General features: G+C 34.2%; 1 protein-coding gene across 7 annotated transcripts in view; it reads right to left on the minus strand.

Moving 5' to 3' along the window:
• The window catches only part of LOC139772930 (zwei Ig domain protein zig-8), a 126,238-nt gene that overhangs the window by 63,577 nt on the left and 36,580 nt on the right, over positions 1-26,081 (minus strand). For all 7 annotated transcript variants that reach the window (XM_071707001.1, XM_071706990.1, XM_071707017.1 and 4 more), the window contains 3 exons: positions 24,304-24,377; positions 23,542-23,691; positions 5,116-5,329 (listed from right to left, as the gene is read on the minus strand). In XM_071707001.1, coding sequence (XP_071563102.1) covers positions 5,116-5,329; positions 23,542-23,691; positions 24,304-24,377 — 438 coding nt within the window. The remainder of the gene's footprint in view (positions 1-5,115; positions 5,330-23,541; positions 23,692-24,303; positions 24,378-26,081) is intronic.

The raw sequence follows: 26,081 nt of genomic DNA on the forward strand, positions 1-26,081 counted from the left end.
CAACGTCTGCCGTTTTAATGGACGCTCGCGTTAATAATGCCGCTGATGTAAGCACTTTCCGAGTTTACCGCGCTACGACTCTCGGTAAGAATCCTCAATCCCTAACATCGAATACGATAAGAAGCAGAGAACGATAACAGCCATTAGGAAAGATAAAGCGTCCGCGTCGCGATAGTACTAAGGCATCCGAAAATTACCCGGTATAACAAGCACAATTGCGAGCGCTGTTAGGACGCTGTTTATCGACTTGAATTTTCCCTTGCGTGAAAAACCGTGGCTTCAGTTACTTAAAGTTCGATCTTGTCGCGCGGTCGACCGAGGACAAAAATTTACCATCACGCCGGTAAAACGGCGGAGCGGCTCGTTTATACAGCATTACGAAGCATAATCTAACGCTATTACGAAGTGGTAAGAAAAACGTTGCCGCCTGATGCGGAGGAGGAACTCATTGTTTCACTAGGATAATGTCCCCGCTCACCGTCCTTTTCTTCGTTCTCTCTTCTCTCTCTCTCTCTCTCTCTCTCTCTCTCTCTCTCTCTCTCTCTCTCTCTCTCTCTCTCTCTCTCTCTCTCTCTCTCTCTCTCTCTCTCTCTATATATATATATATATATATATGGACAGAGAGAGAGAGAGAGAGAAAGAGAGAGAGAGATACATATATCTATCTCTCCTTCTCTCGGTGCCAAAAGATCCACGCCAGGAATTCGTCGATGTAATTTCGCGCGAGCGATAGAGCGACAGGTTGGAATTTGCGCAAGCGTTCTTTTGTCGTCGGCAATATTACTATGACGGATTCTTGGCTATGAACGCAGCCAAGCTATTTCACAGCGAATAAGAACGGATAAGAGATCGTATGATTATTATGGCGATCGATCATATTCGCCATTCAAACTTCGCACGCGAATAGGATATATAACACCAGAATCAATACTACAATTCTTTAATACCTTCTCCAACACGATTGCTACAATCGCTCGTTTAAAAAGTGCAGCGTATAGTTTTAACATTTCAACAGTTCTGATTCGAGAATCTATTATTGATGAAGAAATATGACGAAATATCGAAATATCACACTGGCTAACGGAAAATTTAGTGCAATCCGCTCTCCACTCTAGTGAGAATTACGGCTTTTGGATACACCATAATGAGAATGGGAAAAAGGATCGAGAACGAAGAAAGAAGAATCGACTGTTGGGGGAGTAAAGTAAACTTTTCTTTGTAAATAAGCGTGACGGGTACCTGCAGACCGGTCGCGACTGTGTAATAAGACCTCGATAGCACCCGGTATTGGCAAGCCTTGATTTATTCCGGCCAACCGAGACGGGAGCGTCGGAACGTGTACGGTAAAGGAAAGCGGGTGGCGACCCGTAGTCGAGTACACGTATCCTTTCTTCTCCGGTCGCGAAAAGCGTGGGATTGCATAAGCTGCCGTTAGAATCCCTATATTCCCCCGGCTCTCTCGACTTTATAACGGAACGTTCGTCTGCGAATGTGGTCGTCGTCGTCGTCGTCGTAGAAAGACCAATCCCAAAAATCCCGCGTCGCACGTACAACCCTCGGAAAGCGACGTTCCCGATCGACTTCGTTCCCGATCTAATCGCTTGAATATTCTTCCCGGCATGGCAGCCTCTCGGTAGTCGGATGCAATACATATCGCATCTATGCGAAAATTTCGCCATTTCTAAGCCACATCAGGATCGGCATATCCTTTCTTGGATATTAAGTGAATATAGAATGAAAGCCACGTTCGCGAAGAACGCGGTGCAATACGTACCGCACCAGCTTCTTCGCTGACAGGCGATCAATTAGATGATAGCATTAAAAAAGATACGAGGAAATTTTGAAATCTTCTTTATCGTTTTATTTTACAAGCGATCTTTCAATTTCGTATATTAACCGGGACAACGAAGAAAACTCTCTCTCTCTCTCTCTCTCTCTCTCTCTCTCTCTCTCTCTCTCTCTCTCTCTCTCTCTCTCTCTCTCTCTCTCTCTCTCTCTCTCTGTCTCTTGTATTAATTTCGCGCTCTTTTTGTACTGGGCCGACATCAATCGATGGGCCATTATGGAAATCCGATTAGAATGTGGCCCGAGGCTCGTAAAATTCACAACGGCAAAGCTCAATGTAGACTGGCAGTGAAACGAGAGACTGGGTGCTGGCACAAGCAGTTTACGCCCTCGGAAAAGCCGCCATCGCTCGTGGAATTTAAGTTCCTAACTATTTGAACGTTTGCCAGAAATAAAGCCCCCCGGACAGTGCCGTCGACCAGGAATTATTTCTTAAGTTCCGTAACGCAACTTTATTTCTGCGTAAGCGCGAGCCTGCTTGCCGATGTTGAAGCGGCATTTAAATCCGCTATACCTAATAATGAACAACGCGTCGTCTTGGCTAGCGCGCGTGATAACATAAATAGCTCATCGGGAGAAAATGATGGCTTTTTGATTAATGGAAGGATAAGAACGAAAGAAAAGTAAAGTCGCGATAATAAATGATGCCGCTGCCTGTCGCAACTTTTACGGGTCATTATAGAAATCTTTGCACGCGATAAGGGCAGAACGGCGAGTAAGCCAGATGTAGAAATGCGCGAGAGAAAATAAAAAAAAAAGGAAAGGGTCGGGAATTCTCGTTCGCTAACGAACGCATCGGTTATACGTTCTCAAAGGAAATCATTAGTCGTGATTTTTTTTCCATTTGTTCAAGAACGAAGTAATAAATTGAGAAAAGTCGTGATACCGCGCAAGATCCGAAGCGAGAGTGCCACAAAGTTTTACGACGCGTAAATCATAGAATAAAAATATAAGGAATGCACATGAAAAGAGATGATCGTATTAGAAAATCATATTGGCAAAGGGAACGAAAATATGTCTTGGTCAAGCTGTTCCAGCGTATTCTATATTCAACTTCTCGAGAGATTCTTAATGCACAAAAGAGAGATCTTCACTAGCCATATCGATACTCGGCCGAAAGTTATGGAAAATGATACGTTTGAACGGACTTTATAACTTAAAACGAAAGCCGAACGATATGTAGGAGAATAATACACCGCAATCGTTCGTTCCACCAGTTGGGTCCGCGAAATATTCCGTTTATTTCACAGAACACAGAATTTATTCCAGCTCTGTACCTGGTATTTCGGTCAGGATATTTCATAACCCTCTATTGCAGCTACGGTGACTGAAAAATATTTCGATATCTGCATATACCTATATTGATTTCATCGCTCGCGCTGCTATTTCTGTCTCTTTTCTTCTCTCGTCTTCCCTCTATCTCTCCATCTTTCGCCACGTACTTCTTATCATCATGTTTCTTTTCCGATGTAGTGCAGTCTAACAAGCGCGCGCGATTTGTCAAATCGAGATTTTACCGGTATATGTACAAGACTACGGTAAAGTATGTATACGAAACTTTAAGATACATCTTATATCCAATTAGATGTATCTTCCTCCTTGCATATGTCAAAAGGTTAACTATGTCCACCGTCGTACAGATAGATCCGATTATAATTGAGTTTTAAAAACTTTTTAAAAAAGTAGGAAAGAACAAGTTTTCTTGTATCGACCAATAAAGACGCGAAACTTAACTATCTGCTGAAAAAAGGAATACCGCATTTCTGAAAAGAGTAAATTTTGAAGCGCTCGTCATCGTAAATTTATACTTTGCGACATACGTCACTCATGCTCGTGACACCGTAATTAATTTACAGTTATTCTATGTGCATAAATATATATATATATATATATATATATATATATATATATATATAATAGCTCTTATATTCAAATATATAAATTTTGAAACTGCAAGTGTTCCAAGTTCTCTTTTCAGCGTGCGCCGGTCTCATTAATCTCGGCCGAACTATTCGCTCAACTATACGTACTGAGGAGCTAAAACCGTCAGGCTATAGAGGTATCATCGGACGTTGTAGATGAAAGCCCGAATTTGATCTTCAAAGTGTCTATTAGTCTTACGTCCGTTATTAATCAAATATAGCTGACAACTGCGATATTGCCCGCTATCAATCAATCATTGATAGTCGGCCGAGTCAGTCACGAATTATCCGGTGCAAGCCGGTTATGCATAGATGATAGATGATAATGAGCTTACTACGCGTTAGAACAAGTTACACTCCGGTTATTGAAGTTAAATATCCTACGCACTGCAACTCTAAAGTAAGACAATGTTGTCGTAACCGGAGCATAGTAGTTCGACGTATTTCTGTATTCTTGATTTTGTTCAACGTACGTGCAACTCGTATATCAGAGACTGGCGCGCAACTACATTCTCAATAATAAAAGAAAAATACGGACACGCGCGAACGGAAAAAGAGCGAAAGGGTGTGGGACGAGGGAAAGGGTACGAGTAAGGGATGGGACTCCAATTAAGTGGCGTGCGACGTGGGTGCCACGAGAACATCGTTACAGCATCGAGATCGCCATTATGCCACGAAGAGGACGACCCTAACGACGTGGCTACCGTGATTTATGGTCCAGCGAAAACGCGCCACGGGAGTCACATGGATTATGTATCTACAAAGAGCGACTTCCTACTTTAGCAGTACTTTATAAGAGTAGATTAAGAGAATAATGCACACACATGGCCTTTCATCTTTAACATTAGCATAATTAACATAATTAGTCCTCTCTCGCGTTAAAATGCGAATATCTGCGAATTTACGCGATCCCGAAATAAACGTCACAGCGATTATACCAAAAATAGAAAGCTTCACGAATGATACAAGAATTACAACATAATTGATTATACAAGGGTATCTCCACATATTCTCATTATTGAATTGTTTAAGCGCGATCTGGAATTATTTTAACGAAAACTGTTTAACACTCGATTTTAAATAATCTTCTAGTTGTCGACAAATCTAATATACCTACATAATAATAATATATCTTTTCGTATTTTTAATATCCGTAGTTTCCGGTAATTGGGACGCGCGGTTTCAAGACGACCTGTGCAAACACGGTGATTTAGGGGCCGCAATGCAGTCATCAGATCAAAGTGCATATCGTTAGTATAGTAGTAGGAAATAGCAGCTTCTGATTGCTTCGAGGTTGCCAAGTCCCGGATGGTCAGATGAACACACGCGCAATGACGCGCTCACTTACCTGACACCGCTAGATGGACAGTTCTGATTAATGGTGGGTGGGCGCTGACTTGACACTCGTAAAGGCCGGCATCGCGTTCCGTAGCGGAGCGCAGAAGCAATCGCCAGTCATTAGGCTTCTCAAAGGCCAGGGAGAATCTCGAGTCGCTCGCGTACGTGTCGAGGCCAATGGTGAGTAAATGAAGCTCCTCTCCCCGTCTACGCACCCAGGATACCTGTAATGAAAAAGAAGAGAGCAGCGCATGACGCGGTCCATCAGAACTTTCCCCGCGAAACTTTTAATTAAAGAATTGTGTAAAATAATAAGGGATGTAGAGCATTTTCTTCTTTTCCATTAACAGTTAGTTAAAGTAATAAAATAGAAAACACACATTTCTATCGACACGTTCTTCCCCTGGTCAGCTGCTGGTGACCTCCGAAAATTATTAACTGCAGACTCCGGAAAGTCGCTACTCGCTTCTGAACTTTACACGCGATATACAAGCGGGTGCAGACAAGGCATATTTATAACGCGGTCGACTTTCGTGAGTGAACGTATAAAAGTAGTCTTGTTCCTTTCGCGAAAGAATGAGAGAGAGAGAGAGAGAGAGAGAGAGAGAGAGAGAGAGAGAGAGAGAGAGAGAGAGTGCCAAGAACACTTTGCATAAATCATGCACATCGAAGCTAATGGAACAGTGTGCCATAAAAATACGACCGTATTGCCCGTAAATCAGAGTAAGTTATGCCGTTAACTGCTGTTATCTGACGCGAATATATGTCCGCATTTTAAAACCGATTGTATCGTTCCCCATTCATTAAATCACGAATGGAAGCTTTATGCGCAAAAAAGTTCTGACAGCTTCGATAAACTTAGTCAAGCAGATAAACTTACAAGATGTTTTTGGCATTAATTCCTTTTGTCGTGCCAAGACAGAAAATCAATAAACATTTTAAAAAAAGTAAAAAAATCACGCCACGTGCACATGTTCGACAAAAAAATGTTGTGCGGAAAATATTGTATTAATATGTATTTTAATAAAATAGAAAATACTTAAAAAATATATATTAAGAAATATTTTATATACATATAATTTTTTATGCATTTAAACCTGTTTTTTAATAAAAGTTATGATTTTAAACATTTGCGTCAACTGGGAATAAAAAGCTTATGTAAAGTATAAAATTAAATTCTGTCACAGTTCTATGCTTCAATATCCAATAAAATGTAACATATAAGTATTGTATATTTTGCGCTTATGAATATGTATCTATAAATATATTTCAATATAATCGAATCTGTAATATGTATTTTTTCAGATAGAAGAATTTTTAAAGACAGAATAAGAAGGCATGATCCATATTAAGTTTATAACATATGTATGTATAATCAAGGAAATAGTTAGTTTTTATTAAAAGTAAAGAAAATTTAATAGGAAAAACTTGACCCTGTTATAACAATCCTTGGTGTAATATCCTGACTGCCATAAAAATTGTTGGACTGGAAAAAAATTATTATTAATAACCAGATATTGACGTCCTTTTTACTTTTTTGGAAAGATAATTTTACAGAGCTACATTTTTCTGGTACAAAGTGTGATAAAGAGACTAATTAATATAGAGAATCCTATGTAAAATCTCGCGCATCGATCAACATATTCTGATGATTAATATGACTGTAATTAATTGACATTTGTATTTTATTTTCATAAAATTGCGTAATTTATGAAAATTACGCATTTTAATTCTCTCAAAATGCAAAAAGTTGGCTTTAAAGTAATAATAATAAATTAATTTGCATATATATTTTTTCCATCAAATAACATTTTACTCTTCAAATAAACGGTATTTAATGTACGACAACCCAGGAATTGATTTAAAATGCAAAAAATAAAATATTTGCACAAATTTATTTTGTAATAAGTTAAACATTTTTCGAGATAACTAGCGTTCAGTTTTGGTGTTTGTTTTTACAAATATATGTATAGAACGCCGGCCATCACGCAATTATTTGCACCCGATGTTCGAACAAGCTGATTTTTCCGTTTCTCGCGTTTATTTTTGATTTACGATTATCAATGTATTCAATTAATTTCCTCCTCTTATCACTAATCGATCACTAATTTGCTATTAAATTACCACTAATGTATCGGGGTGACGATATACTAAAGCAGATATTTTGCGCAATTTATTTTTTCGAAATAAAAATATTATCATTGAAAATAGGAATTTTTTTATATTTCAAATAATTATTCTTTCTTTAACGATGCTTAACGATGCTCGAATACATGTTCGCAACGCGCTTTAAACTTTTCACCAATATAAATGTAATTTGTCCACAGCTATAATAACTTTGTACGTCTAAAAAGCGTGGAATAACAAATAAATCAGATAATATCAATAACAGAAAGCTGTACGTGATTTATTATGTAAACATTTATTAATAATGTTTTCTATGCTTTGGCGGAATTAAACATTGTGCATAATTAATATTGCCGAATTGCCGAACAAAGTTCGATGTCGTACAAAGGTATGTAAAGTTACACAATAAATATAAAATGTATACGATATGTATGTTTATATTTTAAATTTGTTGTTCGTGCATATTTTTTTATAATATTATATACATTTCCATTGGGAATTGTATAATTTTAATACTTATAATGTGCGTATAATTGTATATAACTTTGTACTGTACGCGAAATTATATTTGAATAATTAATGGCATAATAAATCAACAATTTCATTTTCATGATTTGTTAAAATCATACAAAAGGCATCTCTTGATATATTAAAATTATATAATTTTATTCCTCTCGGATTCAAGACTTTTTGGTACAAAGTAACAATAACAATAATTTACGCGAATCTTTTCCAGCAAATAAAATATATTTTCCTCTTCGATTATTAGATTTAATGTGCAACAATAGCATATTCAAAATTAGTTTGAAATACAAGAATATATTCGAGATATACGCTGCATATATCTTTTTTAAATAAAATTAAATACATTTTCATTGAAAATCGCATAATTTTGGCATTTGTGTATATAAATGTAATTTTACATAACTTCTCTACAGTGCACGAAATCATATTTGAATGATTAGTGATTGTAATAAATCGACAATTCTCACGAATTAAAATCACGAAAGAAATCTCTTGGTATATATTAAAGTTGCATATCAATTTTTTCAATTATCCAAAAAATATTTTTTGGCACAAAGTAACGATAATAATCCGATTTACATATCTCTTCCAAAAACAAATAAGACAGATTGTTAAATTCAACGTGCAATAATAGGCATATTTATCGAAATTAGTTTGGAACGTAAGAATTTATTCGAGATAATTTTATTTTATAAGGTATTATACATTAGGTATCTCAATATAAAACGAGAATTAATTCCGAAATATTAAATATTTCGCGACGACGAAAATTAGTTCAGTAGATAAGAATTTATTTATTCGCGGTAAATTTATTCGAAACATTAAATATTATTACGAAATATTAAATATTTCGAGATAATGATAGCTTTGGCCTTGGTATTTGTTTTTACAGTGTGCGACGCGCGGTCTTGGCCTTTTGTTACATACACAAAGTTACAAAGTTACCATTTGCAAACCGACACCCGGAAGATCGTACACCGCCGCTTATGTTTACAAAACGATCGTTGCGCTATCGTTCCCATCCCGACACTCGAACCGACAGGCAGCCGCTCCGTGCGTATTATTATTACATTTCGAAATATGATCCAATAAGAACAAGAAGAATATCACAGAATATAATAACGAATTCGATTGGATGCACTCAGTGCGCACTGGTGCACATTAAAGCCGTCGTGCACAAATCAACGTAAAGTGTATGTTTAATATAAACGGGTTAAATCACGATTCAATATTCTTTATCGTACTATTTGGTAAAATATGTATTGGGCATTTTATCGAACGAGGTATTTGCATTTTACTTTAAAGATTAGAGGTTAAATCAGTGTGCAATGGCTTTAATATGCACCGGTGCGCACTGAGAGTGCATTCAATCGAATTCGCTATTAGAAAGACAGTACATCGGATCTGTTCTCTGTTGATCACATCGGATTACTCATCTACGCGATTGATAAAATCTTACGATTCACACGATTCACGACTCATGTTAAGACGCGTCCGTTGCGAAACAGTTATCTTGCGCGATTTATTTAAAAGAATCATAGCGGGAGAAAAATCAGAATTTTAAATTAATGTTTCATCACGACTTGCAACGATTATTTCTTGAAGGAATTCGAATGCATCCTGCGTCACGCTTCGGATTGTATATCAATTTGGAAGTAATTTGCTTATCGCTTTCGCATCGAGAGCGCGGAGTATTTCGCGAATTGTTCGATTAATGCAGTGACGGAGTATGCGGCTCGTGTGATTTAAATAACGAAAAACTGTGATACATCTCGATTGTTTGATAGCTCTTGTATCCCGCGAAATTTACGTCCGTATTATATCACAAGTGTGTATATCTCGATTATATATTTTTGGACGGTTCGCTTGCACTTCAATTGGCTGCTGATTCGACTCGCGTTGTATTTGCGCGGTTTCGATACGAAATTGTCGACGTTCGGATATCCCGGCGAATCGTTGAATTTATGTAGCAGAAGGTAAAGCGTTTGTTAGTTATCTCGAGAAAGTGTCTAAGAAAGTATCGCGATTATGATAATCAATTCACTGTGGATCGCGTTTCCGCAAAGGATTCCCCGTGAATGCGGAACGAAGGAAGCGATACGAAGACGAAGCCTTGGAGGCATCGGGTTCATTGGCAGAGTGTCGTATCGGTGAGTATCTTTCTCTTTTAAAGTGAGGTAACGGATCGGTGAACATTACAGTCAAATGTATCATTCCGTTACCTTAAAATGGATGGACTAAGACAAATTATTGTCCGTCTATTCATTGTGCATATAAGAATGCACATATAAAGCTCACAGAATAAAGATAATAATTACGTAAAGATAATAATCGTATTATTGATCGATTTGGTCACTTATACGTTTTGAAGTCTACGCAATAAAGTGATAATATTACGTGGAGCACACACACACACACACACACACACACACCACAAACTATTTAAAATGTACAGTAAATATTCATTTATAGGAACAAATAAACAGAAAAGTAAAAATATATATATTTGTCGTAGCTGAAATTTCGCTGTATACTTGGCGAAAAGTGATATCGTGATGAAAGTAGTAACGTTCGCAAAAGAATAGCAATTTTCGCAAAAGAAAAATTATCTTTAAATGATAAAGATACTTAATATATTTCCTTATATTTTTTATCAAACAGACTTTATACTCAGACAAGATTTTCAGGTAATGCGATTAAGAGGATGTTATAAGGATACAATATATACATTAATTCTAATATCATTGCATTGTAATCGATTAAATTTTTTAATCTAATGCTTCAGTAAATAGTGAAAAATAAAAGAAAATATAATAAAACTGCAAGTAAGTTAATAAAATGTTGAATATAATAAAAACAATGAATATTTTTTAAATATAAATATAAAACTTTTACTTAATTTTATTTCTTTCATAATGTTTATATCTCTTCGATGAAGAATTGGAGCAAAATAATTATTATACCGTACACATTTAAATAAAAAAATAATAAATAAAGTCATAAATGGTATCATCTATAGAATAGAGAATCAATGTTGAAATTTTAAGTATGTTATTTTAATTTATTTCTCTTTCCTAAATATCTTTCAAATAAGTTTGAAGTTTGCATTTAGTCTTCCAGACAGACATTCAGTCTTCCTAAATATTATATTAGTATAAAAAAGAAACATATAGGAAATCTTTGTTATCTGTTTAACTTATTAAACACATATAGAAAACAGGAGAATAAATTTTATGTGGTATTGTATGTTTAAAATAATTAATTTAATTTAAAATGATTATTAGTTTATTCTTATAATGCGCGCCAATTTTAATATGATTTTTTAATTCTATAATATGCCAATTTTAATCTCATATAATTTATCTATATTTATTTATTGATCATTTGGCTTTATGCATATAATCTGAAATAAAAGTATAAATACAACCCAATAAATATTTAATCGCGGTATAATATTTTTGTGTGAATTTTTTTATATATGTAGATTATTTTGTAAATAATATATTACATGTCAGTATTGTTAAAATACTTAATATTGAAATAATTTTTAATGTATCATATTGGAGAAAATTTTAGTAATATATTCTTAATACAATATTTATATCAACATGATAAATCATAAACATGTCACAAAGAATAAAAAATTAATCACAATAGATTAATATTATATGGGAGATTATTGGTTTGGGATTTCATGTCATTTTCTATCGAACATCATCAATAATATTAATTGTGCATAATAATGATAATAATAATAATAATTGTGATTGAATATTACTGAGTAACAGATCCAAACTTCATTTAACTTATGAGCTTTCCTGTTGATTTGTAATTTGTCATTTTTACGCAAAACGCAGAACCTAATAGATAAAATGAAACTATATGACAATTATAATATTGACATTTTTTTTATTTAATATTACTGAAGTTCACTCGTGGTATCCAAATCTCATAAACAACAAAGAAAAAGAATAAAAGATTTTTATATTTTCATGCTTCTTCTCTTCTTCTTACGATAGAATTTTATCCTGTTTGGATTTTATTTTTTATGGATTTATACATTAAATAAATAAAATAAAATACGATGAAATAAAAGTGAAATAAAATAAATGAAATAAAATGAATGATATAAATAAATGAAATTGTTATCCGTAAAACGTGAAATAGAAAACTATTTGTTTCCATGTAACAAATACGCTACTAGTTTTTCCACACACACACACACACACACACATCCTATCCTATCCTATTCCTAAATATTCTTCCAGAATTAAATATTAATAAGTTGATGTAAGATAGCAAGGGAGAAAAATTCACTATCTTTTTATGATCTCGTGCTATTCATTCTGAATTTCTCATCTTTACATATTATTGAGATGAGATTCAGCGGTAAGACGATTGAAGTAACGATCGTTCAAATTGATTAAATTACTCATGTATTTGCTTTAGATTCTGTCGAATAACTAGTAGTTTTAATTCGTTTACTTCAGAATTAAAATTCTTTTGTTCATATTGTTTGAAATGTAAAATTTAATGTAAAAATCTTAACAAAACGCCATCGCGAAATGTGATTGAGTCTCTTCGAATCAGAATACGCAATTGATATAAAGATTATTTTCACAAACTCAAACAAATTTCTTATTGGATATATATTTTAATTGTTGATCTAAAATGCTGAATAAATGCATATATAACGAAATGTGAAATTAATATGTTAATGGATGTTATTGTTAAGTTCGAATTATTTTAATTAATTTAAATAATATGGCCCTTTCGCGACACTTTCGTATTTCGCATATCATATAGAAGCATAAATTTTTTACATTTTGATTTGTCGGTGATGATTAGCCGGCAATAGAAGGGGTATTTCTCTTTCCTTCGATCTCTGATATGAAGCCAGAATGGATATTGACCAAAAGCAATAAAAGGTAGGTTTATTTAGCCAGAAAAAAAGAGAATTTATACAAGGTAAATTGATGTACAACTCCAAGCAAAGTATAAAAGAGATATGGATAGATCTGCAATATTTTTTCGCAATCACACTGCACGGAGACGGAAGTATTCTGTCGAATTAAAATCCCTATATATTGTTCGCGAATCAAAATCTCAATCGCTCGCAAATTAACGTCCTAAATAAAAACTCACACGCTCGAGATTTAAAGCTCAATTTAGGATTATAGAGGATTATAGAGAATCATAATACGAAAATCAAAACTGTACAAAAATAAGTACAAAAAGATATAAGAAAAGGTTAAATAGAATATATAGGTATGAATAGCAGAAATAAATATAATAACAATTTTAAATTTATTTAAAAAACAGAAATTTTGAGCTGAAAGGACTTGAAATAATGTGAAATTCTACGGCTAAAATTGACTTACTTTTATAATTCTATTTCTATAAAATTGAATATAATTAGAAATGTAATTATATTTTATTATATTTTGTATAATATTAATTTCATAATATGTTGAAAATTGTATAAGATTAACTACGTAATTATATAACAGAACGCGTTTGATGATACGAAATTAGCACGTATTCCAAATTCACGCGTTTGGTAAACATTCGTATTTAAATATTATCGAAAGTTTTTAATAACTTATACCTTCAATATCAAGAGATTTAAATAAATTTGGAAAATTCTCAATACAAAATTAAATAAGATTGTAAAATAAAGACTCGGTATTAAGTCAACAATCAAATATTAGTTTTTTACTTGCAAAATTTAATATCCGCGCTTTTAATTTTGTAGAATCAGAAATGTGTAAAATGCGAGATTTGAGATTATTGCAGGTCAGACAAAATTTGCGAAACAAGATATTCTATTTTTTATTAAATATATTCGCAAATTTCATGTATTTCAATTATTAAATTTTTAATAAAGAATTTCTGAGTTATATTATATACATAAGTACCTTAAAAGCCATTAACGTCATGTTTTTTCCATATTTTTGGCTGTGACCATTGTCTCAATGATAAGGCTGCGTTGATTGTTTCTTGTGTCAGACACACTAGCGAATACATGGTACTGGTAGGGAATTGAAATAATTTTTATCATGAAGAGTTATTCTCATCAGTTTTCATTGGATTCATCTGCAACGCTTAATTTAGTTACACCCCGTTGAAGACTGAGGGTCTATTCTATTGCAAGGTCGGAATTAAACTCGCATTTTCTTAATGGGTTTTTCCGAAACAATTGTTTTAGTGATAAGTTAACAACGACAACCATATCATATTATTATAGGTAAGAACCATAGAAAATTGAGAAATTCTCGTTAAATATTTGAAAAATCTGCGTTAAATTTTTCAAAAACCTGCTGATATCGGATTCGACTCGTCTCGAGAGAGAACAGACGATTCTTAAATATATTCTTAAATATTCATTATTCTTGAATATATCTATTTGAACCGCTTTTCCGTAAAGACCATTCTAGCCATATGTTTTTCAGTTTAAAAAAATGTATCTCTTGATAATAGAAGAACATATTTTCTCGCACGAACGTATTCGCAAATTGCATAATACCTATTGTGCAAATATTTAAGAAACGGTAACTGTCGTTGACTCATTGCCGAAATCACTACTATCGGGAACAATCTGAAAAATCCGAGATTCGTTCACTTCTACCACGGAGCTCCTTGCATTCGACAGCTCGCTTAACTTTCCTTTATAGATTGAACCCATGAGATTCGACAGAAGCAGAGCAGATTGAGCTCGCTCTCCATCTTAAAGATCGTTCTTCTCTATGTCGGCTATTAACCGGCGTGCCACTAAACGGACGGGCCTAGATTTTGGTCAAATTGTTGGACGAATTGTCCGCCATTTAACGCGATAAGAACTCAACTTTCCTGTGATTTTTTAAGATTCATAAAATCTTGCAAAAGTATAGACGTTAAGCTTTACGTGTATGATTAATCATTCATTTGAGGAGTATCGAAAACACGCAATTAAAAAAGCTGTCTCAATATTTGTCAAATCGTATTTATTATTGCGTATAAAAATAATTACGAGCAATTAGCGTTATAAAAATTATGTTGCAACCGCGCGTATTGCAAATATCATCGATTCGTTTGTTTTTCGCGCTTATCGACTAATTTTAGATCGCAATTTATTATTGATCACTGGCTAACTAATCTCCGTGATTGGCTAACATCGAGGTTTTGTCTATTTTTCTATTTAATTGATTTTTTTAGAAAGCAAAATGTGCTAATAGTCAAAGTACTGTATCATATAATTGAGAAATTTATTAATAATTTCTTTTTAACTGTTTGTTTGCCTTGTACAAAACTTAATTAGTTTCTTAACTATAAATATCTTGTGATTGATCATTTTTAAATGTGTTTTATATAAAAAAAAAATGTTGTATTATTGTATGCATTTTAAATGTTTTCTTCGAATAATATTTGGAAGATATTTTATATGGTCAAGCATTTTACATTATATATTTTATATATTTTATCATTTTAAATAGTATTCCATTAACTTTATATTATATTTTATCGAATTTTATCGGAAAATATTTATATGAAAAATAATATATAGTTCAAAAACACTTACAAAATAAATAGAGAACCGCTAATTAGAATTGGCGTAAATAACGGAGTTTTGTTGAACTATTTTCTACCGAAAAAAAATTTAGTTTAAATCTAAAAAATAGTATAGTTCAATTTAACCAGGAAAATACAAAGTCAAGCTTAGTTAAGGTGTATTTAATTTCAACGATATCCGCTAAAAACGAAATAGCTTTTAAAAAGATACGATTACTTATATATTTTTCTATTGAGAAGGTCCTTCTATTAATAAATTATGTATCACCAGACAAATAAAATCATGACAGTTTAACCAATTGAGAGATACGAAAAAAAAGGATTTAAGGAAAAAAGCTGATTTAAGCAGAATATCTTCCCATCCAATATCAAATTTCAATATTGTAATTTTGATATCAAAATCTCTGTCAAAAGCTTGACCTTTGTCACTACACGATTTTATGCTATCCGTAATTTATTCTAATCTATTCGTAACATGTTCTCGATGTGCAGCGTAGCAAGCTGCTGATATAACTCATTCTTTATAAATTTTAATTAATATTACTCATGTTTATTAATTTCAATTAATAAACATGAGCGTTAATTGCATTTTTGGTGCATCATATGTAAATTACCCCTGCCGAGGATCATAATAAATTGGAGATCAGGTGCGATAACATAAAAGCCGTTCTCCGATAATGCATTAGAACAGTTTATTCCGATACTTATGATCTGGCATATACGAAAGTTTGATAACGGAGAAGTTAAAGAATCGTTAGGCATCGCGCGTTGCAGGAGCTGCCATTTCAGCTGGGGAAGCTGGGAGTGGTTCGCGAAATAGAGAACAGTGCGAGCGGAAGGCATAGTCATTTGTCATTATTATAAAGGACTCAGCAGTGAATAATTACGTCTTAGTAACTTTATGTCTATATGTTGCCTGTGCAGCATTTAACTTGATTTCCACGTGACGCTTCGTAACGTATCATTTACATTCGGGCAAGTTAAATTACGCGTTATTACTCAAATACTAGGGCAAAATTATTTATATATAAATTAAATACGGTATACACGAATACGCGCACGCTACTCGCTCGCTTTCAAGATTAGCTTTAATCACATATCGTTTCGCGCGTAATAAGCACGCTGGTGTAACATGCGCGCTGGTGTAAACGCCGCGATAGACCGCGCTCGCTAGTCATCGGACGGAGTCACCGCAAGGGATAAACCAAAATTTCGAATTTGCATTCGTGCGCGTAGAAGACCGCGCGCTCTCTGTCGTCCGTAAAGCGGGGCCAAACCGAAATCCGCGGCGGCGGTGCATTTATCACGTAGAAATTGAGCCGCAAACCAAACGTCAAAGCAGCACATGAGTCCGTCTATGCTGCAACAAGCGGCGCAGACGGCAACAGCAGCGTTATTTCGGTAACCATACGCGGTCGGATCGGTCATTGTCCGCCAAATTATTTGCCATAATTGCACCGCCGGATCTAATACTCATATCGACATTAATCGTAAACTAACAGTAATTAAGATCGCTATTTGAGATGTATCTTGTTTAATTTGTAAACTCTCGCGAATACTTCGCGTTGACTTTGCGCAAGTTCTCGGCGTTAAATTATGCTTCAAAGCATATAATAAATGCATATGCAGTAAATATTCGTGCTAAACTGTTCAGCGACTCTGATATATTGATATAAAATTTTAGTGTCTAATGAAAGCATCACATTACCCTAGCTTTGGCGCACATAGTTGATGGATTATTCGCAAAGCATTTATAGATGCACTTGCGCGCACTGCACATGGGCATACACGGACACTCGCCAAATTAACAATTTATGCATTCAATGTTTCGGTTGCTGATCAATACAGGGCAATATACTGTTTGTTTATTTACTGCGTTTTGAGCAAACATTTACTGCGGATATGCCAACTATACGCCCAACTTCCTCTTTTATATTCCATCAGCCGCATCGCCCACGTGTTCGTATTTCATATACGGGAGTATGTCAAGGAATGTACTGGAAATATCCGTGTGCGTCAGTAAATTCATATCGAAGTTAATAACACGAAACCATCTGATGTACCAACCAAAAACACAAGCTACATCTGGAACAGCGCGATGTATGATCGATATATAATAAATAAATTGTTTTGAAAATGTTACATTTTGCGCTGTGTTCTCTGTGGTAAATAACCATTCAATATTGATAGTCATAATTTCTAAATGTTTTTAACTGAATATTTCCAGGTATTTTTTAATATCGCTATTGTTTATTACTGGAAAATTTTTTTAATATAGGTTGGAATCGAAACTTTATTTAATTCTGCCGTCTCAATCTGGAGAAAATTCTAAAAATTTTTAAATAATAAATTTCAAGATTCCGGTATTTTTACCATACCCCTAAATAATTGGCGATATCAAATATATTGAATGGATTTAAAAGTTCCAAAATTTATTCCGATCTGATCAAGCGCTGAGCCTCTTACATCACCGCGAAACTCACGAGAGTTATGTGTGGTCGCAACTCCAACAGTAGTGATCTCGTTTCGGGCAACCGTGATCTCTGACGCTTGTCGAAATTCGTAAAGCCAGTTCTAACTGGAATTCGGTCCGCGGGCTCAAAGGTAAGAAAATTGGATTCGCCGGTCCATCGACCGAACCGCAATCGAAGCCCGTCGTCGTCGACAACTGCGCGAAAAGTTGAAAAATGACGTCGCACTGACACGAAGTATGCAAACTCGCATATGTTTCGACAATGACGAAGGGAAATAACTTTATTGTCTACTGTCGGGACAGCGACGGTGAGTCATGTTTGCAAAACTTTGATTAGTCTTCGAACCACTTATTGACGAGCTGCGGCAAAACTTTGTTCATGGGCGGAGGAAGCTGGCAGAATTCAGCCGTGTTGCGCTAAATACAGGATAATGGACAAAGTAAGCGCGAACCGGAAGATGGAAAATAATTAATTGAAAAGGAGTTGAATTCGTGCTGCAAAATGAAATAATAACTTTCCGAAAATAAAACTTTCCGAGAAAACAAGACGGAAAGTAAGAGGGAGAATCTGGAGTGCCGGGGCCGACTCTGAAATTACTGCTAGCGTGATAATAATAGTGAATTGACGAAATAATTCTCGTCACGATTTTCCATTACGTTTGATGAAGCAATTTTTCAGATTATCAGAACCTGATGATATGTAACACATACGATATATGTCACATATATTAATGATTCATATTCGCGAATTTTAATCAAATATTTAATACGTTAAAGGATAAAATATATATTGAAAAGCTTCACCGGAGATTCTTGTGCAGAATTATTATGCAGAATTATTATGATAGATTTAACAGTACAATTAGCTATGGCATTTACAATGCGAAGGTACACACTGCTAACTTCTAACCACGCCTATCGGAGTATGCAGAGACACATTAGAAAGCTATAACTCAGGATTCGCGCGGATGTAGGTAGTAGATTGTAGTAGATTGCAGTAGAAGGGTTCGCTTAATACGATACCTGTTTTACGTAGAAAATACAATATAATAACAAAATATTATAAACAGCGGGTGATCGTCGGGATATGTTTGTATTAAATATCCGTAACAGTAAAAATTTTAATAATTGAAAAATAATAAACATCGCCGTCCGATAGTGAAATTTGATTGTGTAATTTAATTAAAATACCAAAAATGTAAAATTCCATTTTGTTCGTTAATTATTGTTACATATGTAACATGTTGATTTTAATTAACTTGGGTATAAATCGAATACAAAACGTGTAAAATATATAATGTCCTTTCAGGCACAAATTTCGTTTACACACTTTAATTTCAGTAGTTCGCTATTGTTTTGTACATAAAATAGTATGCTTTTAATATGTTTATTAACGTATGCGTTAATTTATTAACCTATACGTTTATTAACGTGTATCAATTAAGTATAAATATTTTAACATGTAATTACGTGTTAATGATTTGATGCTGAAATGTGGGGTTTTAATTCGTGTGATATTATTTAGAGAGCTTTTAGTTTGCATAAATTATTTTCTAGAATTACACTCGATTAAATTTAAGAAAGCGATACCACTATGCATCGCAGTATTGCACTGCTACGAGCGGAAAGACAATCCGGCACACGATTTCCTTTAGAATTGATGCACACAACGAATCAGTGCGGTCGGGCAATCGAGAAGCACTTATTCAACAGCTATTCGATCTACATAACAATCCTGTGCAACTTCTACCGTGTAACACAAGAAGAGAAAAGAATAAAACGTACGAAACTTGAAAGCTAGCTTGATTTCAAACCTAATCGCAAACAAAAATTTTAATTAACTAATTAAATTTATTCTTATATTTGTTTATTTAAATAATTTCAAAGAGATAATCGATATTAAAATCCAATTCGTGCATATTTGGTGTATGTTTACAGTGTTTACACACCAATCCTCTTCTAAAAAAAAGATGTGAAGTTTATTGTTGTCGCTTTTCCGCGATGCCGATTGGTTCTCTTGCTGCGCTTACTTCATTTGCAGCTGTCATTGTATATTTTGACAGTTGTGTGTATCAAGGAGTTAACAGTGTAATAGTAATAGCATAATGTTAAAGCTAAATAGCGCGCGCGAAGCGCGCGTCTGTAGTGTCTAGTGTATCTATAAATTAAATGTCATCTGTTATCAATTTTCACATTTCAGGTAACACTTTGACCATTTATCTGATTTTATGTTTTGTTTTGTTTACATATAGGTAATACGCTATAATAAAATCGCTCATAGTGTGAAAGATTTAATTTCAATATTTTGATATTTTAAAATTTCCAATTCTAATTAATCTTCAAAATATATCATTACATAAGTTCGAGGTTTCCTTTTTCAACATACAACTTGTACCTGTTTTAAGCAATGCGGAACGAAAGACGTTACCGTCGTATCACCATAGAGAAAGTCTCGGTTCGTTTATAATTAATGTAGTAACGAGTCCTCGTCAAACTAATTACACAGGTATAAACTTGAGTGTGGCACGAGACGGAAACACCGTTAAAAGTCGGCCGATGTGCACGTTATATGCGCGGAAAGTCGCGAAAATAGGAAGAAGTTCGTAATGACTTCGAGACAATTCGGAATACGGAAGTCTTACTTATAAGAACCGTGGTTATTTGCATCGCACCAGTAATTTTGAGCACCTATATACTCTATACTGTCTTCTCTTCCTCTCATTTGTGATTTACATATAATAATACAGATCTAAAGAATATAGTTCATATTTAATCAATATCATATTATACGGAGCGGATAATGAAAAACGACTACAGAATGTAAAGCAATTCCTAAAGAGATTTCCCTCTCATTTTATCAACAGATTTCCTAGGCGTGACTTTTTTTCCTATGCGAGTTCGATACCTGTTTTAAAACGAAAGTAGGATAGCGATAATCCGAAATAAATGTATTCAGAATACGTGTTTAAAATATGCGCGCTGAGATGCTTTACATAAATTGATTATTTCATCAAGCAACGGGTGAGTGTTTACGGGCATGGGCACTGTCCTTAAGTAGTTTAAGTCAATCATTCTTCGTACTCGTCCGACACTGGGCGACTGAGAATAAACAGCTGGAACAGCAAACTCATGGATCCTGCATTAGAGAGTAGTTCAAGCAACCGTCTTATTAACATTATTGATCGTGAAACAAGAAATAAGTCTTTTGTTACTATTAATGAAGTTGCTGTTCCATAATTTTCTCCTGCATCCGCCGGAATAAACCAAATAATCTTCTTCCACTTTCGTTACGAGGCAGAAAATGTTTTACTGATCTGATATATTTAACAACAATGTATATGTATATAGATATAGAATATATACATTATATATCTACTATGTAGATAGACATATGTAAATCTACTAATAACTTAATAATATAAATAAGAGGAAATATAAGATATATTTAAACTCGCCATATAAACAGATATAATGTGCGTACTTGTAATATAATATTACTGAAAAGTAATATTAGATGCAGACATTAATTAAAATAATATCTGATAAATATCAGATACGAGTGCTTTGTTAGCATGGAAAATTTGCTATAATGGAAATGCCGAAAATATTATTCATGACATAAATTCCTCCTAAGGCATGTTGGCTCGTTCTCGCAAATATTTGGCATGTTTGATGCGGAAGAACACTTAGGCTCGTCTATCGATGGTACATGGTTACCGGAATTTTCGTTTAATATATTTTTACTCACGTGGCACGATTTGGCATGACGTTATTATAACAGACGCGTAACAACCGTGTAAAATCAATGAAAATTTATTTCACATATATAACATGTGTTCCGGTATTCACTGCCAGTACTGAAAATCTATAGTTTGCGTCACGTATACTATAGATTTTCAGTACTGGCAGTGAATATCGGAACACACCCATAGTAAAGTAAATTGAAAAAGATTTTCAAGATTTTTAAATCGGTTCTTAAATCGAGCTCAAAAACGCGTTTGCAAGAATGCTAACAAATGCATACAACTCTCATTTTACTGTATGAAACAATTTGTTCCACTCAAACCCCACCGCACTCTTACTTAGAAAGATTGAATTTCAAAGTACTCGCAACCAGCGAAATGTTCTGGTACACTGTTTGTAAATGCTTCCTATGCGACTCGAGCTTTGCTCGAGAGATTGGTGAGTTCAGCAACGATTTATTGATCGCGATACATCGCAAATGCAACGATGCTGATTCTTTCTTTCCTTTTGTTTTTTTTGTTTTTTTTATATAACAACTGATATCGACAAACATACATTTCTTTCATAAACGCAAGTTTGTAACTCAAGAGAACGAACGCACGATGAATGTTTTCATCATTAATGAATTTTACATAAAGCACTAAATTATTTGATTTTGAAGAAGCGAAAATTTACATCAGAAACATATCTACAAAAAAAATACATTAATATTGGTATGATTAAAAAAAGAAACTTAACTAAACACTGATATAACATCAGTATACAAATAAATCTTCTCTTTCTTGCAACGCGAGTACAACGAACAGTAAAATCATCCGCATTGTGTCAATATCAGTATTTACTGGCAACAAAATGTTACCTGTCTTAAGAGCTTCGGCAATATCAAGTTCCAAACTGTTTCAAAGGCTCACAACTATCAGTTTCTGCTGAATGCTTTCATTGTATCTGTACGTTAAGGATTAGATGCTTGAAGCGCGATAGTTGTATAACCGTATAACCGATCAGAAACAATGCCGTGCGAAGAAACAATGCGTCAAAGTGTATTAGAGAACCGCGGAAACTTTAAGTAAAAACTTGAAAGTATACGATAAGACTACATTGTAGCGACCGACTTCAAAAATCTGATATACTGTCAAGAACGTGGCTCTGATTAACTTTTAATAAACAACGAACGACGACTAAAATTTTTCGAAATTTGCTCAGAGCCATATCTTCTTAACAATACACTGTACGTCGAAATCATTAAAATCGATGAAATCGCCCGTAGGGATCGTAGGGACAAAATATACAGAGAATCCATTTTAATAATATTGTTAAATCGTTGTACTTTCTACTAGCAATATTATATTATCCTAAAAACCATGCAGAGAGACTCCCACAAAATAAATAAATAACAAAATAGAAATACAAATTGCATATTATAAAAATATATTTTTATATGAGATTTTCGCGCGTGTTTGATAAATAGGCAATTTTACATTGAATAAACACACAATATATGCTTGCACAAGAGGTACGAAGACTCGCGCATCATAACTATCATTTGTGTCATAATAATAGAGTAGCACAGCCACAAAATTAGGAGGAAAATATCCTACCGCCATCCGCGGAATTTCCTTTGGGAGAATTAGGATGAGCTAAGTGCTGCATAGTAGCTGCACATGGGAAAGGGGACGGGTAAATCAACAAAGTCTCTACATAAAACAGTGTGGAGTGCTTGGCTTTTAGAAGATAACATAATATTGCATACATTCAAAATGTTATGTTTATTATATATATTCTTATAAGAGACACTTATACGGAGACGTTGTAGAATATTTTAACAGTGTTCTCTCGTACCTTCTATGACAATTGAAGTTGTAAAGAAATGAACAGATTTATATTTAAGAAATCTTTAATTAGAACGTTTTATATTGGTATGTCTACGTAAAAGCTGTATAAATCGCTCAGACTCGAGGCTGTCGATAAATTTGTGTGTTATGTTGAAAATTCTTGAAGATGGGAGCGTACATAACTTACCTTAAGAGTATTTTGTAGATTTTGTACTCTGCAGTGTATGTAGACTTGGGCGCCGAGCTGTACAGTAATGTTGCTTTCTGGATCCTCGAAAAATGGCCTCGGTTCAGGAGTACCACCTGTTTCAGTCACGAAATTCTCCACCTCGTAAACCTGCGATAAAAGCTAAAATGCATCCGCTCCTTCTATTATTTAACGTGTTTATAATGTAATCAAGGAAATACACTGTAGTCTCTTAAAACAACATAAAATAGTTGCGACTGCCATTAATCCCAAATAATATTTTATCCGAAATACAATAAATGGTGAATATGAAACATTCAAACGGTGACCGACGATAAAAGCCATCTGAATTAAAAAAATTAAGCAAGTAGACTAACATTGCATTTTCACAAAATGGATAATTTAATTCATTATCGGAGATAAAACGAAATTTGAATATTATTAATGGTGAACCATTTTAATATATCACTTTAATTGTTCTAATTATTGTTTGTTTTACGATAAAATATTTAAAAGTAACTTCCAAGTTTAGACAGAATAATAGAAAAAGAATTTCGATAACATTAATATCTTATTTAAAAAATGTAACAAAAATTGTCTTATACATTATATTTCTTTCCTAAAGAATATAAAACTATTACTTAAAATTTTTCGAAAATAAAAAAACATCCGAAAAATTTGTGGCGATGCATTAAAATAGTCCATCCTAATATATTAAATTAACTGCAACTACGAAAATCTAATAATGTGCGACTTATATACCTCTGTGAAAGGTGAACTAAGTTCGTGCCAAAATGAGCGTGGCAGGTTTTCAAAGCCAGGAAATGACTTTCCACCTGCAACAAAATTTAAAAAAAAAACTTAATATTTATATTTACTTATAAATAGTAGAAAAATATTGTTTATAGCTCTAATATTGTAGTATAAGTTATAACAAAGTTTTCTAAACTTATCTCTATTGTTTTATCGTAGGATTCTGTATAATTAATTCGTGATCGAATTTTCCATTACGTACGTTAAGTTAAATGCAAATATATCTACGAAGTCACAGATATAAAAAAAATTATGATATCGTTTTAAGTTTGCTAAAGTCTTCGAAATATTAAATTTACGGTAGAAAAAGTTATTCGTGATGCATGTACGACATCGGAAAAGATTTTACTTTCCACCTCGATGTACAACGACAGAGCGAATCCCTGCACTTGCCGACATCTTGAATGGCCTTATCAGCAAGAAGCATACGCGACTATGTAACTTCTTGAGACGGTACGCGCAAGTATATTCTCCTTATAAAGTTGCACAACCAATGGCGGATTTCTCAATATACCACACGTCTCAAATGCAAGAAAGGATTACAATAAAAAAATATTTTTCTTTATTAAAAAAAAGTCAATCGCGAGAGAAGTTTTTTCACAATCATTTCAACAAAATATTTTAGTTGTAATAAGGGAAAAAACAAATACCATTACGACCATATTTACCGAAAACAAACTTAAATTCGCAAAACCATGTATCTCAACATTGAAACGCAAAAGCGAGGAATAGTTTCGACGCACGCGAATGCATGCGCAGCCATCGGCGTGTTTTTATTACATTGCACTGAATAAATAATTCTACGAAAATTCGAGGTATACGCATATAGTAAAAGTAAACGTCCCGTTACGAGATGTTTTACAAACAATGCGCGTATTGTACGTGCATCTGCCTAAACGGATTTACCCGTAATGGGAAAAAATAAAAAATTCTCGCGAAGTAATGAATATGCATATTACAAACTTGTCTAGCAAACATAAGAATTTCGGATGTTAAAGATTAAAATGTAGTCAGAAATTAAGTTAATGGCAATTAATGATAATATAATGTAATATATATAAGTGTATATGTATAAAATGCATTTTATATACGCGTATTTCAACGCTACTTGATAGAATTTTCGCAACTGCGTCATCTTTTCTACTCTCATCCGTGATCAAAGGCATCAAACATCTTATAAGCATTATAGCTTTCCATAGCTTGGCGCGGTACGCGCGCAGATCGAACAGAAAAAGGTAATAAAGCTAGTTTCCCAGCAACGTCGAGCATTTTTCGAGGCGATACCGAGGAAACTGTGCAATCTGGTCTCTTGTATATGTATAAAGCCCGCACTGTTGAAAGAGACAAGCAGAGTGCAGAAAAATAAAGGAAACCGCAATAGAATTCGGAGAGACCACGCAAGAGGTTGGCAATATCTCTCTCTATCAAATTCGACGATTCAAACGATTCTGCAGGGTTTCCCCGCGGCCGGCTTCGCTTCAGATTCGGTTCGGCAGTCAGAGGAACTTTGCCGAGAATCTTTCTCATCTTATGAGGATCTAAGAAATCCCGACTATGTGAAAGATGCACTTCGAAATTATTTTCCCAGCTGATCGTCCTCGTGCGCAAGCAACCTCTCTTTCACCTCGCTTTGACGAATTGCCCTGCTTTCTATCTATTTCTCTATCCTCGTCCCAAGGTCTTGACCTAACCATTTCTTGTAGAAGGATGGGATAATCCTCGAGAGA

Source organism: Temnothorax nylanderi, unplaced genomic scaffold (genome assembly GCF_030848795.1).
Source record: "Temnothorax nylanderi isolate EJ_2023f unplaced genomic scaffold, tnyl_v1.0 TNYL_tig0004_pilon, whole genome shotgun sequence".
In the NCBI taxonomy this organism is placed as follows: Eukaryota; Metazoa; Arthropoda; class Insecta; order Hymenoptera; family Formicidae; genus Temnothorax; species Temnothorax nylanderi.